This window comes from Calonectris borealis, chromosome W, assembly GCF_964195595.1.
Source record: "Calonectris borealis chromosome W, bCalBor7.hap1.2, whole genome shotgun sequence".
Lineage (NCBI taxonomy): Eukaryota > Metazoa > Chordata > Aves > Procellariiformes > Procellariidae > Calonectris > Calonectris borealis.
The window spans coordinates 14,519,196-14,538,362 of NC_134351.1; the positions used below are offsets into that span (position 1 = coordinate 14,519,196).

General features: G+C 45.1%; 1 protein-coding gene across 1 annotated transcript in view; it reads right to left on the reverse strand.

Annotated features, from left to right (window-relative positions):
* Positions 1 to 18,910, reverse strand: part of LOC142075110 (3',5'-cyclic-AMP phosphodiesterase 4D-like) — a 659,649-nt gene extending 640,739 nt beyond the window's left edge. Inside the window, exon 1 of the mRNA XM_075136129.1 lies at positions 18,552 to 18,910. Within this exon, the coding sequence (XP_074992230.1) occupies positions 18,552 to 18,910 (359 nt within the window). The remainder of the gene's footprint in view (positions 1 to 18,551) is intronic.
* Between the last annotated feature and the right edge of the window lie 257 nt (positions 18,911 to 19,167).

The following is a 19,167-nucleotide window of genomic DNA, read 5'->3' on the forward strand; positions in this document are numbered from 1 at the left end:
AATATATTGTTGATTTCCTAAGATAGTAAGTTGCTTAATAAGGATAACACACTAATGAGTACTATCACTTGTGAAAGATCAAAATTAATATGTAAAAGACAAATTTTGTGCACATAAAAAGCTATTTTGAATCACAATGCATTTGAAAAGATAGTCTTCAATATCTGTTTGTTCTTCTAATTTCATAATACACAACAACCTCTGTCTGGGACACTGCTCAAAGTTATAACTGTTTAATCTACAAAGTTTAAGCATGATTTTCTCCTCAGTCCCCGCAGTGGAATACAGCGTCCCCCACTACAGCAGTTACAATGCTGCATTTCCAAATCAGGCCCAGCAGTTAATTTTCAAAACTGAAACCAAATAAATTACACAGAAATTTGTGATTTAGGCACGTGACTAGAGATTAATTAATCAGTTATCCACACAGTTAAAACTATGCAAACTACAAAATTAATTTTGAAACCAAAGCTCCATAAGTAAATATATATACGGACACACATAAGGTGATTAGGGAGGTGAAAGGAGGCTTAGAAGAGATTTGTTCACACCACCTCAGACTCTCAGAATATGAAACAACAACAAGATCTTATGAAGTAATTAATTTTTTATATGGGCATCTATTAGACATTTCTTATAGAAAGTAGTAAACATTTTTACAGAAATAAAAAAAACATTAAAAAACCAAGCAACCTAATTGCTTTGGAAGTGTAAAATATATTTGTTTGCTGTAGCCTTGCCACAAGGGCTAAAACAAATGAATTGAAGAAAAAAGAAGTAGGAGATATTCAACAGCCAAATGCCAGAATGATTGCATTAAAATAATAATTAAAAGAAAATCAGGGAACTGAACTTTTTTTATAAGCTATACAAGTCAACTGTTAAGCAGAATATTATCTGTTATAGATACTCAGAACAGAATATTTCAAAGCCTCCACATTGCAGGAACCTGGATTCTTCTGTGCTGTAATTAGCTTCAGACAAAATTCTTCCCTAGAACCAAATACCGGTAAACCAGAAAAAATTACAACAAAACTCAGATGCTCAAAATACTACTTCACTACAAATTAAGCTGATCATATTCTGAAATTGGGTCTCCTTGCTCCTCAAGCTGTGTATTTTTACCTTTTCCTTTGAATCAGCCCTATCACTTGTATGGTAAATCAGGTGAGAAAGCTGAGTCAGTTGAAATTATTCCCACCAAAACCTCCACAGAATCCCAATTAGTTTACAGGTGTATTAAATTCATAAGTTAGTTTATTCTATAGCATTTGGAGTAAAGGAGGCAGCTGGAAGGTGGATTTGTTAAACCTGCTCTGAAACTACAAGAGAAGTTCAAGAGGGTCTATGGCTGCAATTAAACAGGTTTCCCTCTCTGCAAACTTAAGTTTAAAAGAAAAAAAAAGTTTCCTATCATGAATATAGTCGTAAACTTCTACAACTAGGTATTTTTAAATAGCTCTATACCTTCCTTTGACAATTATGAAAACTTGTATTTTTAGTTTTTTTGGAATATTTTCTATAAATTAAACTTTGCATTTTGAGATGAAGAATGGTTTCATTATTAAATAAATCCTTAAAAAAAAAAAAAAAACTTTTTCAATCAACATTATCAGAAATAGACCTTTGCCTAGAAAAAAAGGTTCTCGGGTTAAAAGATTAAATATTACTCCACCAAAACTTCTTTATTATGTTGAGTCTGTTTTCCTAAGGAAACTAAGTTTTTGTGATTAAGCTTTATAACACTGTGTTATTTTCATAATGACTTTGGAAGACATTGACCAATTGAAAGGAAGAAACTGTAAAGATAAAGAAAGTCAAAGCAACGCTATTATTGATTATAAATTCTGCAAAATACCGATGTAAGGGAGAAAAATAATGTTTGCAGCTCCACTAAGCAGGCTGAACTTTACATCCAAAGAATACACATAGAATAGAATATTTATAAATGTCCCAACTGCATTTAGAAGATTCTTTTTGAGAACATACTCCTTCAGACACCAAAGTCAATTAACCACAAGACACCAATCTGTAGCTAAGCCGTCTCTCTTAGTTGTACTGTTCATTGAACTTCTTTTTCAAGGCTAGAAAAGGGTAGTCCGTGGTGTTCATAAGGTATGCAGTCAGGAATATGGATATTCTACTTGTACCATTGCCCCACTTTAAAATTATATTAGTATTTATCTCTATTTCTTAGAAAGAAATTGAAGTTTTAATAATGATACACTGCTTGCTAAATTTGCATATATTCTATACCAATATGAATATCTGTAGTAGATGTTGCAGGTAGATCAGACATGGGATTACAGATCTGATTTTTTGGAATTCATGTTTAGATCAGTTTGAATGGTTATCTTGAACTGAGATACTTATCCTAACAGAAATATTCCCACAGTATAAAAACTGTACAGTACAGCAGTTTTACAAAATGTTAATTAAGAAGCTAAATCTTAAAATCTCAGGTGTTTTTAGAAGAAATACTTAAATCTTATCAGATCTATGTACAGAGGAGTATAAAATTATTTATGCTGTCAGTATTCTAGGAAAGTGATGGACTGCATTCTCTTTTGGCTTTACCGGGTGTTTTCTCTAGTTGTAAATTCAGGGATGGATCGGAAGTTATATTAAATGAAATAGTTTATTGGTTAGATATTCCTCCTAAAGAGTTAAATTGGGGCAAATTGTCTACTTTCTAAAGTAATAGTATTCTGCTGTCACTGCTGTTATACTTCCTGATCCAATTTTCTCTGTTCTCTACTATTGCTTTTTTCAGGAGAATTGCTAAACTTAACGCTCTTTGCTGGCCTCTCCCTCACTTTACTACATCAGGCAAAATTCCATTAGCAAAAAAGGGAATCACACAAAGCACTTCATGGGCTGATGTTGCTTCTTTGAGTGGCCTGTACAAATGAGAAAACTACTCCATGGACCTTGTAACTTAAAACATCTTTAGACACAGAAACTAAAGGCAGAATATGGTAAAAACAGTTTATTGGTAGGAGAAGATACAGGTACTGTCTTGTTGCTCAATTTACTACTGAGCTTGGACCTAGTTCTATTTATTTGACTGCAAATTATATTTGTGTCACTGAACAGTATTTCACCCATTTTAGATAGGGAATAGGGATATTTCACTTTTCTCATTATGAAACACCTGTAATTATTTTTGTGTGAACTCTGGAGTTTTAAAAATTCCTGCTATTCTTTCATTCATTTTCTTTGTTTTGTATATGACATTAAATAACGGTTTCCTTGAGGAAACTGGTGTTTACACACATGATTACACAAGTATGGCTTTTAACGACAAATAATAACTAAGAGAAATATTTTCAGGAGTATTCAGTATAACAGGTATTCAGCCCGCATAATCAAAATAATTCTATGCCCAATGTTCCCACTGTTCTCAAGGGAGTCCTTCAATGCTGAATAGATGTGTCCTATATTTACATGGCAACAGTAGTTTTGCAAGCAAAATATACTTTGGTAGGGCACAACCCTCAGGAGAAACTGAGAGTTTCATTCTTAACCGTTTACCTGTATTTTTGTTGTTCTTTAACTAAACTATCTGTGCTACAATAATATAAATTTCCATGTAAACTATTTGGCCCGTGATTTCAAAAGCTGGCTGGTTGCTTGGTTTCCATAGGCTTCCTGGAAAATCACAGCCCTGATAGTAAGTAAACACACACAGACAGACATACAAATAAGACACTTCGGTTTACACACCCATGACTAGCTGATATCTTTTTAATCAACTTCCTACCATATAATTTTATCATATTGCCATCTTCTTGTTACAATAGCCTTCTAGCAAGTGGTATGAAACTTTATTAGCCTACATGTTAAGCATATCAACTTGTCAGTTATATTTTTCCTCCTTTGATTTAAATATATATATATTTGTCTCTGACTGCCTAAAGTGGATTTTGAATTATAGGTACCTACAGTTTCAGGCAGAACCTACCCTCTCTTAATAGATACGTCATATTTCTTAATATCTTATTAAAAAATTATAGCAGACATGAGCCTAGAAAATTAGTGGGATTGAGTAACTTTGAAAAAAGCATGCAAATACACTTTTTTTCATAAAATAGAAAATTGACAAAAAAATGTGAAGAGAGACTGTTGTGTTTTAACCCCAGCCAGCAACTAAGCACCACACAGCCGCTCGCTCATTCCCCCACAATGGGATGGGGGAGAGAATCGGAAGAGGAAAAGTGAGAAAACTCGAGGGTTGAGATAAAGACAGTTTAATAGGGAAAGCAAAAGCCACGCGCACAAGCAAAGCAAAACAAGGAATTCATTCACTCCTTCCCATCGGCAGGCAGGTGTTCAGCCATCTCCAGGAAAGCAGGGCTCCATCACGCGTAACGGTTACTTGGGAAGACAAACGCCATCACTCTGAACGTCCCCCCCTTTCTTCTTCTTTCCCCAGCTTTATATGCTGAGCATGAAGTCATATGGTATGGAATACCCCATTGGCCATTTGGGTTAGCTGTCCTGGCTATGCTCCCTCCCAGCTTCTTGTGCACCTGGCAGAGCACGGAAAGCTGAAAAGTCCTTAACTAATTAAACATTACATAGCAACAACTAAAACATCAGTGTGTTATCAACATTACTCTCATACTAAATCCAAAACACAGCACTATACCAGCTACTAGGAAGAAAATTAACTCTATCCCAGCCGAAACCAGGACAGAGCCAAATTCATCACTGTAATCTGTTCAGAAAATATTTGAAACAGGGTAAATTGCCATTTGCATCCATTTTGTTACATTATCATTATTCAGAATGCATTAGGTATACTGTGGGATCAAGTTACATCCAGGTGAACTGTTACTGAATTGTCTTATTTGAAGTATTGTGACACATGCATTTTAGTCATTTTTATAACTATGTTCTGTAAGAAAGAATGGGACAATATCATTGAGAGCAGAGAGTAGTGCAAAGCAAAACTTTTTAGAAGGAAGCATAGAAACAAAAACTTTTCTTACAGTTCCACAAATACCTCTCAAGGTATCCCTTGGACAAATCTAATTCATTAACTTCTGATTATTAGAACATAAATGTTAGCAAAGGAGATGCCATGGCCTAAAAGAGACTGTTTTGATGAAGTAATAAGAGGATTTGCCATAATGTAATTAAATGTATTAATGTAGGAGTCTCATTCTCAAACAGCTGAGTGAGATAGTTGAGCACAATCACCCACATGTTGCTGAAAGAACAGACCTTCCTGGCAAAATGAACATAGAGTTTCACTGGAATACCACACATGGTACGAAAAAATCTGGAGCTACCTTTTTCTGTTACTAATAGGCACTTTCCATACACGCTGGGAGCCATCCTTCAGGGTTTTTTTTTCATATTTCTCTTACAAATGTATAACAGGTTAAATACCATTTCATATTTATCTAAAATCATGTTATAACATTACTACTGAAATACCTTAGAAAATACAAATATTTAGAAAAATATATAGGAAATTAAAGACATCAAGTACTAGAGTAACATACGTATGATCTTGTACCTATAGAATTCCCAAAATAAAGATGATGCACAACTCCTCTATACATGTTGAGGTTAGATGATGCAAGGAACTAAACAACGGTGAATGTAGCTGCCTAAGAGTATGCGTACATTTTGTAACAGATAATCATGGATCATAGATCATAGAATAGATCATAGCATGGTTTGGGTTGGAAGGGACCTTAAAGATCATGTAGTTCTATCCCCCCTGCCATGGACAGGGACACCTTCTGCTAGATCAGGTTGCTCAAAGCCCCATCCAACCTGGCCTTCAACACTTTGTGCTGGTTTTGGCTGGGATAGAGTTAATTTTCTTCATAGTAGCTAGTATGGAGTAATGCGTTGGATTTGTGCTGAAAACAGTCTTGATAATACAGAGATGCTTTCGTTATTGCTGAGAAGTGCTTACACAGAGTCAAGGCCTTTTCAGCTTCTCATGTGCTACCAACTGAGAAGGCTGGAGATACACAAGAAGCTGGGAGGGGGCACAGCCAGGACAGCTGACCCAATCTGGCCAATGGGATATTCCATACCACATGACATCATGCTCAGTATATAAACTGGGGGAAAGCTGGCCAGGGGGCCGCTGCTCGTGGACTGGCTGGACATTGGTTGGTTGGTGGTGAGCAGTTGCTTTTTCATTTGCATCACTTTATTGGGTTTTATTTCTCTCTCTTTTTGTTATCTTCCTTTTCATTACATATTATTATTATTATAATATTATTTTATTTCAATTATTAAACTGTTTTTATCTCAATCCATAGGTGTTCTCACTTTTACCCTTCTGATTCTCTCCCCCCATCCTGCTGGGGGGGGAGTGAGCGAGCGCTGTGTGGTGTTTAGCTGCCTACCAGGTTAAACCGCAACAGTCCTTATTGGCGCCCAATGTGGGGCTCGAAGGGTAGAGATAACGACAGATCTGACCAAAGCGTGTTAAGGCAAATTTGTGATAAGCATTCATTATATTAGTTTAATAGTTGCTGGTCACAGTGTTGATTCATTTGCTCTCAGAGTTGTCCTTGTTCTGAGTTGTGTTATGTAACACCTTACTTGCCATATGCACTCCCTGTGGTGCTGTTTATCACATCTGGGAGTTGGAATAAAGTTATCGCTTTACTGTACTGTGTAACACTGGCTTATGGAATGATAAAATGATTGGTCATGAGATTGTACTCAGCACTGCCATCATCCCTGTACTTCGGGAGCCATCTCTCAGAAACTATTAATAATTACACTTTTTACCTCTCCTCAGAGAGCCAATCTATGGGGGAGACACCTTCCTTCACCTTCCCCTTCTCCTCCAGGCTGATTACAGCAGCTCTTGAGAATTTTTAATATTCTTGGGATGTTCAAACCAGCATGTTCCTATTGCTATGTCTCCTGAATGTGTGTCAGGCCTTGTTTAAGGTTAAACAACTATTTAAGAATACCACCCAGAGATCTGCCCCGAGGCTGGATAGTTATGAGTGGCAGGGTGCGTGGGATAGTATGGGCAAGTGCCTAGGACAGTGGTCACCTCCAATATTTTGGAGCTTCACCCCTGAACAAATGCAGAATCCTGAAAAACTAGTAAAATATTTGAAACACGCATGCTGTCACCCTGGCAATTTCCAGAGAGACCCAGATCACTGCAACGTGATGGGGCCTGGCCCATGCCTACCGAGCCCTGTTCAACACTATTCAGTACCCTCAAGGGGAAGAGAAGGTCTCTGCATCTGACGACAAAACAACAGGCGCTGCAGTTACTCCAACCCTGCTGACAGGCACTGTGGCTGCTCCAACCCCTGCGACAGGCACTGTGGCTACTCAAACCCTAGCAACAGGCACTGCAGCTGAACCAGAGAACCAACACGTGCTGGTATCAGTCACCCCCATACACAAGAAGAAATTTTGGAAGCGAAAGTCAGCTCGTTTAGAAAGGGATGAAGAAACTCCTCCTAAGAGGGAGGAGGAGGAAGAAGCATACTGTCTCACCAGCAAGGAGGCAGACTACTCCAAAGCAGGGTCATCACAAGAACAAGAGGACAAAGAGGAAGAATTCCCCACATCCACCCAAGGAAGAACTCAGCGGGAGGGTTCCTCCTCTTCCTCAGAAGGAGAGGAAGAATTCATAAATGAGGCGGTAACCACCCGATCTCTATCCCTGAGTGAGTTACGAGATATGCGAAAGGATTTCAGCCGTCGTCCAGGCGAGCACATTGTCACCTGGCTGCTCCAATGCTGCGATAATGGGGCCAATAGCCTGGAATTAGAGGGTAGGGAAGCCAAGCAGCTGGGATCCCTTCCTAGGAAAGGAGGCATTGAAAAAGCCATTGGACAAGGGGCACAAGTCCTCAGCCTCTGGAGGTGACTGCTGTCAGGCGTGAAGGAAAGGTATCCCTTCAAGGAAGATGTTATATATCGCCCAGGCAAATGGACCACTATAGAGAGAGGTATCCAGTACCTGAGAGAATTAGGCGTGCTGGAGGTAGTTTATAGTGACCTGGACAACGAGCAGTTATCCAAAGATCCAGATGAAGTCAAGTGCACCCAACCCATGTGGCAGAAGTTTCTACGGAGTGCACCATCGTCGTATGCCAACTCATTGGCAGTAATGACCTGGAAAGTCGGAGAAGGAGAAACGGTTGAAGAATTGGCTGGCTAACTCTGGCAATACGAAGAAAATCTCTCTTCCTCGCTAGTCTCGTCTGTGGGGAAACTGCTTCAGAAACTCAAAGAGGTTAGATCCTACTCCCCACCTGTACGGACAAGTATCTCAGCTCTTAGGAGTAAGCGTTCCTCTCCTCAAGAGAGAGAGGACATAGAGGGTAAACACCCCAGGGCACCCTGTGGTTTTACCTGCATGACCACGGAGAGGACATGAGGAAGTGGGATGGAAAATCTACCTCAAACCTAGAGGCACGGGTATGTGAGTTGCAAGGAAAAACAATCACAAAAGGGGGTTCTTCCAGGAAAATTGCTGCTCCAGTCTCCAGTGAGCAGCCCCCCAGACAGAGTAGAAGGGCTGATCCTACTCCTGATCTAAATGAAGGGACTTCTGATTCATATTTACAAGAAGTGAGTAGCTGTCCTGGTTTCGGCTGGGATAGAGTTAATTTTCTTCCTAGTAGCTGGTATAGTGCTGTGTTTTGGATTTAGTAAGAGAAAAATGTTGATAACACACTGATGTTTTAGTTGTTGCTATGTAATGTTTACGCTAGTCAAGAACTTTTCAGCTTCCCGGGCTCTCCCAGGTGGACAAGAAGCTGGGAGGGAGCATAGTGAGGATCGCATAGCTAACCCAACTGACCAAAGGGATATTCCATACCATATGATGTCATGCTCAGCATATAAAGCTGGGGCAAGAAGAAGGAAGGGGGACGTTCGGAGTGATGGCATTTATCTTCCCAACTAACTGTTACGCGTGATGGAGCCCTGCTTTCCTGGAGATAGCTGAACACCTGCCTGCCAATGGGAAGTAGTGAATGAATTCCTTGTTTTGCTTTGCTTGCGCGTGTGGCTTTTGCTTTCCCTATTAAACTGTCTTTATCTCAACCCACGAGTTTTCTCACTTATACCCTTCCGATTCTCTCCCCCATCCCATTGTGGGGGAGTGAGCAAGTGGCTGTCTTGTGCTTAGTTGCTGGCTGGGGTTAAACCACGACACCAGAGAATAATATGACCAGGACTAGAGGGGCCCTGCCTCCAGCCAGGTGGAGGAAAGGGACAACCGGGTTTACTGGACTGTGTGGATTCGATGGCCTGGCACATCAGACCCACAGGAGTATAAGGCTCTCGTAGACACCGGTGCACAGTGTACCCTGATGCCATCAAGCTATAAAGGGGCAGAACCCATTTGTATTTCTGCAGTGACAGGGGGATCCCAAGAGTTAACTGTATTGGAGGCAGATGTGAACCTAAGTGGGAATGAGTGGCAGGAGCACCCCATTGTGACTGGCCCAGAGGCTCCGTGCATCCTTGGCATAGACTACCTCAGGAGAGGGTATTTCAAGGACCCAAAAGGGTACCGGTGGGCTTTTGGTATAGCTGCCTTGGAGATGGAGGAAATTAAACAGCTGTCTACCTTGCCCGGTCTCTCGGAGGATCCTTCTGTTGTGGGGTTGCTGAGGGTCAAAGTATAGCAGGTGCCAATCGCTACCAAAACGGTGCACTGGCGGCAATACCGCACCAACCGAGACTCTCTGATTCCCATACATAAGCTGATTGGAGGGCCAAGGAGTGATCAGCAAGACTCACTTACCCTTGAACAGTCCCATATGGCCAGTGCGAAAGTCCAATGGAGAGTGGACACTAACAGTAGACAACCGTGGCCTGAACGAAGTCACGTCGCCACTGAGTGCTGCCGTGCCGGACATGCTAGAACTCCAATACGAACTGGAGTCAAAGGCAGCCAAGTGGTATGCCACAAATGATATCGCTAATGCGTTCTTCTCAATCCCATTGGCGCAGAGTGCAGGCCACAGTTTGCTTTCACTTGGAGGGGTGTCCAGTACACCTGGAATCGACTGCCCCAGGGGTGGAAACACAGCCCTACCATTTGCCATGGACTGATCCACACCACACTGGAACAGGGTGAGGCTCCTGAACACCTGCAATACATTGATGACATCATTGTATGGGGCAACACAGCAGAAGTAGTTTTTTGGAAACGGGAGAGAACAGTCCAACTCCTTCTGAAGGCCGGTTTTGCCATAAAACAAAGGAAGGTCAAGGGACCTGCACAGGAGATCCAGTTTTTAGGAATAAAATGGCAAGATGGACGTCATCAGATCCCAATGGATGTGATCAACAAAATAACAGCCATATCCCCACCACCTAGCAAAAAGGAAACACAAGCTTTCTTAGACATTGTGGGTTTTTGGAGGAAGCATATTCCAGATTACAGCCTGATCGTAAGCCCTCTCTATCAAGTGACCAGGAAGAAGAACAATTTCAAATGGGGCCCTGAGCAACAACAAGCCTTTGAACAAATTAAAAGGGAGATAGTTCATGCAATAGCCCTTGGGCCAGTCTGGGCAGGACAAGAAGTAAAAAACGTGCTCTACACCGCAGCCGGGGAGAATGGCCCTACCTGGAGCCTCTGGCAGAAAGCACCAGGGGAGACTCGAGGTCGATCCCTGGGGTTTTGGAGTCGGGGATACAGAGGATCTGAGGCCCACTACACTCCAACTGAGAAGGAGATATTGGCAGCATATGAAGGGATTCGAGCTGCTTCGGAAGTGGTTGGCACTGAAGCACAGCTCCTCCTGGCACCCCGACTGCCGGTGCTGGGCTGGATGTTCAAAGGGAGGGTCCCCTCTACACATCATGCAACCGATGCTACGTGGAGTAAGTGGGTCGCACTGATCACACAACGGGCCCGAATACGAAACCCCAGTCGCCCAGGAATCTTGGAGGTAATCACGAACTGGCCAGAAGGCAAAGATTTTGGAATATCCCCAGAGGAGGAGGTGACACGTACTGAAGAAGCCCCACTGTATAATAAACTACCAGAAAACGAGAAGCAATATGCCCTGTTCACTGATGAGTCCTGTCGCCTTGTGGGAAAGCATCGGAGGTGGAAAGCTGCTGTATGGAGTCCTATACGCCAAGTTGCAGAAACTACTGAAGGAGAAGGTGAATCGAGCCAGTTTGCAGAGGTGAAAGCCATCCAGCTGGCCTTGGACATTGCTGAACGAGAAAAATGGCCAGTGCTTTATCTCTATACTGACTCATGGATGGTGGCAAATGCCCTGTGGGGGTGGTTGCAGCAGTGGAATCAGAACAACTGGCAGCGCAGAGGGAAACCCATCTGGGCTGCCGCATTGTGGCAAGATATTGCTGCCCGGGTAGAGAACCTGGTTGTAAAAGTACGTCATGTAGATGCTCACATACCCAGGAGTCATGCCACTGAAGAACATCAAAACAACCAGCAGGTGGACCAGGCTGCTAAGATTGAAGTGGCCCAGGTGGATCTGGACTGGCAACATAAGGGTGAATTATTTATAGCTTCGTGGGCCCATGACACCTCAGGCCATCAAGGAAGAGATGCAACATATAGATGGGCTCGTGATCGAGGGGTCGACTTAACCATGGACGCTATTGCACAGGTTATCCACGAATGTGAAACATGCGCTGCAATCAAGCAAGCCAAGCGAGTAAAGCCTCTTTGGTATGGAGGACGATGGTTGAAATACAAATATGGAGAGGCTTGGCAGATTGATTATATCACGCTCCCACGAACCCAACAAGGCAAGCGCCATGTACTTACAATGGTGGAAGTAACCACCGGATGTCTGGAAACATATCTTGTGCCCCATGCCACCGCCAGGAACACCATCCTGGGCCTTGAAAAGCGACATGGCACCCCCAGAAAGACTTGAGTCAGACAACGGGACTCATTTCCAAAACACCCTGATAGACACCTGGGCCAAAGAGCACGGCATTGAGTGGGTATATCACATCCCCTGCCATGCACCAGCCTCTGGGAAAATCGAACGATACAATGGACTGCTAAAGACTACACTGAGAGCAATGGGTGGTGGGACATTCAAGCATTGGGATACACATTTAGCAAAAGCCACCTGGTTAGTCAACACTAGGGTATCTGTCACTTGAGCTGGCCCTGCACAATGAATATTTTACATACTGTAGAGGAGGGTAAAGTCATAGAATCAAAGAATCATGGAATCTTTAACGTTGGAAAAGACCTCTAAGATCATCGAGTCCGACCTTTAACCCAACACCATCATGCCCACTACACCATGTCCCTAAGCGCCACGTCTATACGTCTTTTAAATACTTCCAGGGATGGTGACTCAACCACTTCCCTGGGCAGCCTGTTCCAAGGCTTGACCACTCTTTCAGTAAATAAATTTTTCCTAATATCCAATCTAAACCTCCCTTGGCGCAACTTGAGGCCATTTCCTCTTGTCCTATCACTTGCTATTTAGGAAAAGAGACCAACACCCACCTCGCTACAACCTCCTTTCAGGTAGTTGTAGAGCGCGATGAGGTCTCCCCTCAGCCTCCTCTTCTCCAGACTAAACAGTCCCAGTTCCCTCAGCCGCTCCTCATAAGACTTGTGCTCCAGACCCTTCACCAGCTTCATTGCCCTTCTCTGGTCATGCTGCAGCACCTCCATGTCCTTCTTGTACTGAGGGGCCCAAAACGGAACACAGTGTTCGAGGTGCGCCCTCACCAGTGCCGAGTACAGGGACACGATCACCTCCCTGCTCCTGCTGGCCACACTATTTCTGATACAGGCCAGGATGCCATTGGCCTTCTCGGCCACCTGGGCACACTGCTGGCTCATGTTCAGCTGGCTGTCAACCAGCACCCCCAGGTCCTTTTCTCTGGGCAGCTTTCCAGCCACTCTTCCCCAAGCCTGTAGCGTTGCATGGGGTTGTTGTGGCCCAAGTGCAGGACTCGGCACTTGGCCTTGTTGAACCTCATACAGTTGGCCTCGGCCCATCGATCCAGCCTGTCCAGGTCCCTCTGCAGAGCCTTCCTACCCTCCAGCAGATCAACACTCCCGCCCAACTTGGTGTCGCCTGCAAACTTACTGAGGGAGCACTCGATCCCCTCATCCAGATCGTTGATAAAGATATTGAACAGGACCGGCCCCAGTACTGAGCCCTGGGGAACACCACTCGTGACCGGCCGCCAACCGGATTTAACTCCGTTGACCACAACTCTCTGGGTTCGGCCGTCCAGCCAGTTTTTTACCCAGCGAAGAGTGTACCTGTCTAAGCCATGAGCCGCCAGCTTCTCTAGGAGAATGCTGTGGGAGACGGTGTCAAAGGCTTTACTGAAGTCCAGGTAGACCACATCCACAGCCTTTCCCTCATCCACGAGGCGGGTCACCTGGTCATAGAAGGAGATCAGGTTGGTCAAGCAGGACCTGCCTTCCATGAACCGGTGCTGGCTGGGCCTGATCCCCTGGTTTTCCTGGACATGGCTTGTGAGTGCCCTCAAGACAAACCACTCCATGATCTTCCCCGGCACCGAGGTCAGGCTGACCGGCCTGTAGTTCCCCAGATCCTCCTTCTGGTCCTCCTTGTAGGTGGGCGTCACATTGGCGAGCCTCCAGTCGTCCGGGACCTCCCCTGTTAACCAGGACTGCTGGTAAATGATGGAGAGTGGCTTGGCAAGCTCCTCCGTCAGCTCCCTCAGTACCCTCGGGTGAATCCCATCCGGTCCCATAGACTTGTGAGTGTCCAGGTGGTGTAGCAGGTCATTAACTGCTTCCTCTGGGATTATGGGGGGTTTATCCTGCTCGCCGTCCCTGTCTTCCAGCTCAGGGGGCTGAGTACCCTGAGGATAACCGCTCTGACTACTAAAGACTGAGGCAAAGAAGGTGTTGAGTACCTCAGCCTTTTCCTCGTCCTTGGTGGCAACGTTCCCCCCCGCATCCAATAGAGGATGGAGATTCTCCTTGGCTCTCTTTTTGTCATTAATATATTTGTAAAAACATTTTTTGTTGTCTCTTATGACAGTGGCCAGCTTGCATTCTAGCTGGGCTCTTGCCTTTCTAATTTCCTCTCTGCACGACCTAATGAGATCCCTGTACTCTTCTTGAGTTGCCTGCCCCTTCTTCCAAAGTCCCTGTAGTGCATATAAGAAATATGGTGGGGAAGATAGTCTGGGTTATTTCTGCCTCATGCAAAGGCAAAGCCATTTGTGGGATTGCTTTTGCTCAAGAACCCGGGTGCACTTGGTGGGTAATGCGAAAGGATGGGGAAGTCCGATGTGTACCTCAAGGGGATTTAATTTTGGGTGAAAATAGCCAATGTTTTGAATTGTATTATGTCAATTGGTATATAATACTGTATGTCATCACTACTATGGTTGCTATGTGCCAAATCAACAGTATTACAGTAAAAATCACCCAGATTAATGAAGAATGTACTCCGACGAAACCGAGGAAAGTGCAGCAATGATAGAACCGGACAAGCACAGCGATAATGGAATCAGAACTGGCCTCAGCATGCAACAATCCAACACCACACACCATCTCTCCTGGTCTGAAGGACTGTTATGACAGATGGAGCCCGAAGTCATGGACTAAATGAACTCAACGGACATTTTGTGGACATTTATGGACATTTTACAGACATTTTACAGGGGTGTTCCATAGACTAAGGGAATAATATCTGTGTATTATATTAAAGGATGGGAAGGGGGGTGGTGGTTAATGAGGTTGTATTGGATAGTGTGGTACCTGAGCATGACGTAAATGGCATGGAATAAGGGGTGGAGAATGTGCTGGTTTTGGCTGGGATAGAGTTAATTTTGTTTGTAGTAGCTAGTATGGGGCTATGTTTTGGATTTGTGCTGAAAACAGCGTGGATAATACAGAGATGTTTTCATTATGGCTGAGTAGTGCTTACACAGAGTCAAAGCCTTTTAAGCTTCTCATGCTCTACCGACTGAGAAGGCTGGAGATACACAAGAAGCTGGGAGGGGGCACAGCCAGGACAGCTGACCCAATCTGGCCAACGGGATATTCCATACCACATGACATCATGCTCAGTATATAAACTAGGGGAAAGCTGGCCGTGGGGCTGCTGCTTGGGGACTGGCTGGGCATCGGTCGGTTGGTGGTGAGTCCTTATGCACTGAGTGGTCCACACGTCCACATGTCACATCCATGTGTCTCCATTTTAGAGACAAGGATGTTGTGTGGGACAGTATCAAGTGCTTTGCACAAGTCCAGGTAGATGACGTCAGTTGCTCTTCCCTTATCCACCAGTGCTGTAACTCCGTCGTAGAAGGCCACAAAATTTGTCAGGCATGATTTGCCCTTCGTGAAGCCATGTTGGCTCTCACCAATCACCTCTCTGTTTTCCATGTGCCTTAGCATAGTTTCCAGGAGGATCTACTCCATGATCTTGCCGGGCACAGAAGTAAGACTGACTGGCCTGTAGTTCCCCAGGTCTTCCTTTTTCCAGTCACTGGGAACTTCACCAGTTTACCACGACTTTTCAAATATGATGGATAGTGGCTTAGCAACTTCATCCGCCAGTTCCCTCAGAACCCTCGGATGCATCTCATCAGGTCCCATGGACTTGTGCACATTCAGGTTCCTTAGATGGTCTCGAACCTGATCTTCTCCTACGGTGGGCAGTACTTCATTCTCCCAGTCCCTGCCTTTGGATTCTGTGAGTTGGGCGGTGTGGCTATAGCACTTGCCGGTGAAGACCGAGGCAAACAGTTGTTGAATACCTGAGCCTTCTCCATGTCAGTTGTAGCCAGGTCTCCTGTTTTGCTCATTTTGTGTGTGGGGTACAGTTTCTTTCATCTTCCTTTGTTGTCCTATGTGCCTGAAGAAACCCTTCTTATTATTTTTTACATCCCTAGCCAAGTTCAGCTCCAGCTGTGCCTTGGCTTTCCTGATCCCCTCCCTGCACTTCCAGGCCATATCCCTATAATGTCCCGAGGATGTGTATTCCTGCCTCCACTGCCTATGCATTTTGGTTTTGTGTTTTAGTTTGGCTAAGAGGTCTTGACTTAGACAAGCTGGCCTCCTGCCTCCCCTGCCTGACTTCTTGCACATCGGGATTGAGAGCTCTTGCGCCCTAAGAAAAATGTCTTTAAATATCTCCCAGCTCTCATTCGCTCCTTTATCTCTGAGGGCAGTTTCCCAAGGGATCCCACACACTAGCGCCCTAAACAGCTGCAAGTTTGCCTTTCTGAGGTTTAGGGTCCTGACCCCCTCAAGATTGAGAATTCTACCAGGGCATGATCGCTGCAGCCCAGGCTACCTCCAGTCTTGACCTCTCCGATAAGTTTTTCTGCATTAGCGAGCAACAGGTCCAGCAGTGCCTCTCCTCTGGTTGAGCTCTCCATCACATTCATTTCATCCAGGAAATGAAAGTCCTGGAAAGACCAGACTTTTCTGATATTTCTTGAATATATTTATAAAGCAATTTGTTGCAGTTCACTTTGTGTTTGCATATTATAGCTGTTCATTTCATTCAAAATGTTTAACTGTGAGAATTTATTTTTGCTAAGAAAGTCATGGAACGGTCAATTTTACTGAGCTTCTTTACTCCACTTTGCTTTAGTACTTCTAAAAAGGAGGCACATCTGAAGTATTTTTACCAATTCCATAAAATGAAAATAAATACCACTGACACCCCCCCCAAAATTTTAAAGCAGTATGTCTTGTCAAAACAACATGGTTGCACTTATAAAAAGAATAGAAGATTAAAAAAAGCAAAGAAGATTAAAAAAAGCAAAATACTGTTCACAGAGAATTTTAAATTCCTATTTAAATAGGCATCATAAGAATTTTAATTTAAAATTTTAAAATGGCCCCAAAACCCTAACAATAAATAATATGTGTACTTTCCCTTCCCATCTTGACTTGTCATCCCCTCAATCACTAATCACTCATGGGAAAATGCTGAATATACTCCAACCAACCATAACAATTTACAAAAATTAAACTTCTTTGCATTCAGAAAAGAGAAATGCGTTCAGTCTTAAAGATCGAAAACCCTAGACTCCTAGTGTTTTTTTCTATAAAAGAAACAGGAATGCATTGAAAAGAGCATTAATTTGAACATTTGTTCATTTTTGAAGCATATGATTTGTTCTTTCAAATCTTACATAGTGAAAAAATTATCATCATTAACTTTGGACAAGCATGAGTTCACACAAGTGATACAAAGGTGTAGCAACAGAATAGCTGCATGAAAACCAAAGATATTAAAAGACAAATTTTAAAGATTACTGATGTGAAAGTGTAGTTCTAATTTAGAAATGCTGAACCTCTTTTTATTTCTCAATTATATATGGAAATGAATCCAATGTTAGGTAGAAATAGAGCAAACACTGCCAGAGAATGTTCAAGTATGTCTTGCTCAGATTTATGGCCAAGGCTCCATAATAAAGAATACAGTGTGTACCACAGAAACACACAAAGCAATCTTCGTTCAGAAAGGATTCTATTATTTATTCATCGAGCATATCATGCTATAAAAATCTGATTATCCAGGAAATCAAAAATCTAGAGAGTAACTGAGTATTAAGTATTGTCCCTCTGCCCACCATTCTCAGCATAAATCCTTTATTCACAATGTCCGCTTAATATTCAAATACAAGCATGGGGCTTTCCACTAAAAGGAAGTGGTTCCAGCTACTACAAATGAAGACCGAATAATAAATTGATCGATCAAATACAATATCCTACTGATTTTGACAGAGAATTTGATTTTAAAACAGATGCCTGTGATAGTCATCAAGGGCAAAATAGGCATTGGTGAGCTACACACTGCAAAATAAATCTACAGCTCATTTAAAAGGGAACAATAGACTAGTGAATGACGGACTCCTCCCTCTGGCTAAGAAACCATTAGCCTATTTTCTAATCTAAACCCATTCAAACTAGCAGGACCCTAACACTGGATTTGCAAGACTGTCTCCCACCTCCCAGAGCTCTCATTATTTTAACTTCGTGTGAACTGCACACGAATTTCGTCCTTCCCACTCGGCACCAGCGCTGTAGATTCCCGGGGAGCGCAGGCAGCAAAGGCAGCTCCAGCGAGGAGGGGCAGCCGGGGAGGCAGCGGAACGGAGCCGGGCGGCGGCGGGAAGGGGGGCCGGGGCGGAGCGCAGGGCCACGCGCTGCCGGCCGCCCCGCACTAGCCGCCCCGCTCACGGCTCCTTGCTGGCACAGACGCGGTCCCGTTCCCACCCACGTGTTTAGCGATTGCTTTTCCATCCATAGACAGGCGTGTGTGGGACGACGTGCCGCCGCCAGTGCCCCGGTCACGGCCCGCTCCAGGCGAGCCCTGACCGGGGGCCCCGGGTAAGCGAGCTGCCCCGCTCCCCGCAGCTTCCCACCCCGGGCTCCCCAGCACGGCAGCCCAGCGCATCGCTCCCGCCGCCGGAGACCCCGCTGTGCCCACACCTCAGCGGCCCCCGCTGGCTCCCCTCCCCGCGGCCGGGAGCAGCCATGGCGGGCGGGAGAGCGACACCTCGCCGCAGCGCCCCCCCCACCACACACGGCCGGAGCGGTGGGCCAAGCCCTCTCCTACCGTCTGAGTCCCTGGAAAGAGGAGGGCCAGGACATCCGCGATTTCTTCAAGCCGGGCCGGTGGCCGGTCTCCACGGCGTAGGAGGCGCGGTCCATGGCTCGGCAGTAGAGGTATCGCTCCGTGTCGGAATAGCCGCGGTGCCTCACGCGAGCCCCGGCCAGGCAGCGGCCCCGCGAGGCGAGCGGCGGCGGCGGGCCGGGGGGCTGCTGGTGCTGGAGGAACTGGTGCTGCCACAGCTGCGACGGGTAGTGCTGCTCGTGCCGCCACAGATGCTTGGGGGCTTTGAGACTCCCGCTGCCGCCGTCGCTGCTGCCGGGCAGCGCGGACAAGCCGCTGCCGCCCCCGCGCTCTGCCTCCATGCTGACGGCGGCCAGGCCGGCGGGCCGGGCCAGGCGGGCCGGGGCGGCGGCGGGGCGGCGGCGGGCGCCTTCCTCCGGGCAGCGGCGGGGAAACTGTGCTGAAAAGTTGGACAGCTCCTGCCGCACCGCCCCTCGCCCGAGTGTGGGAGCGGCTGGGGCCGCCGCGCCCCCCGAGTCCTCCCGGTCACTCGGGAGGGGAGACGGGGAAGAGAGGGAGGAAGGAGAGGGAGAGGGAGAGGGGGCTGGCTTCCCGCTCG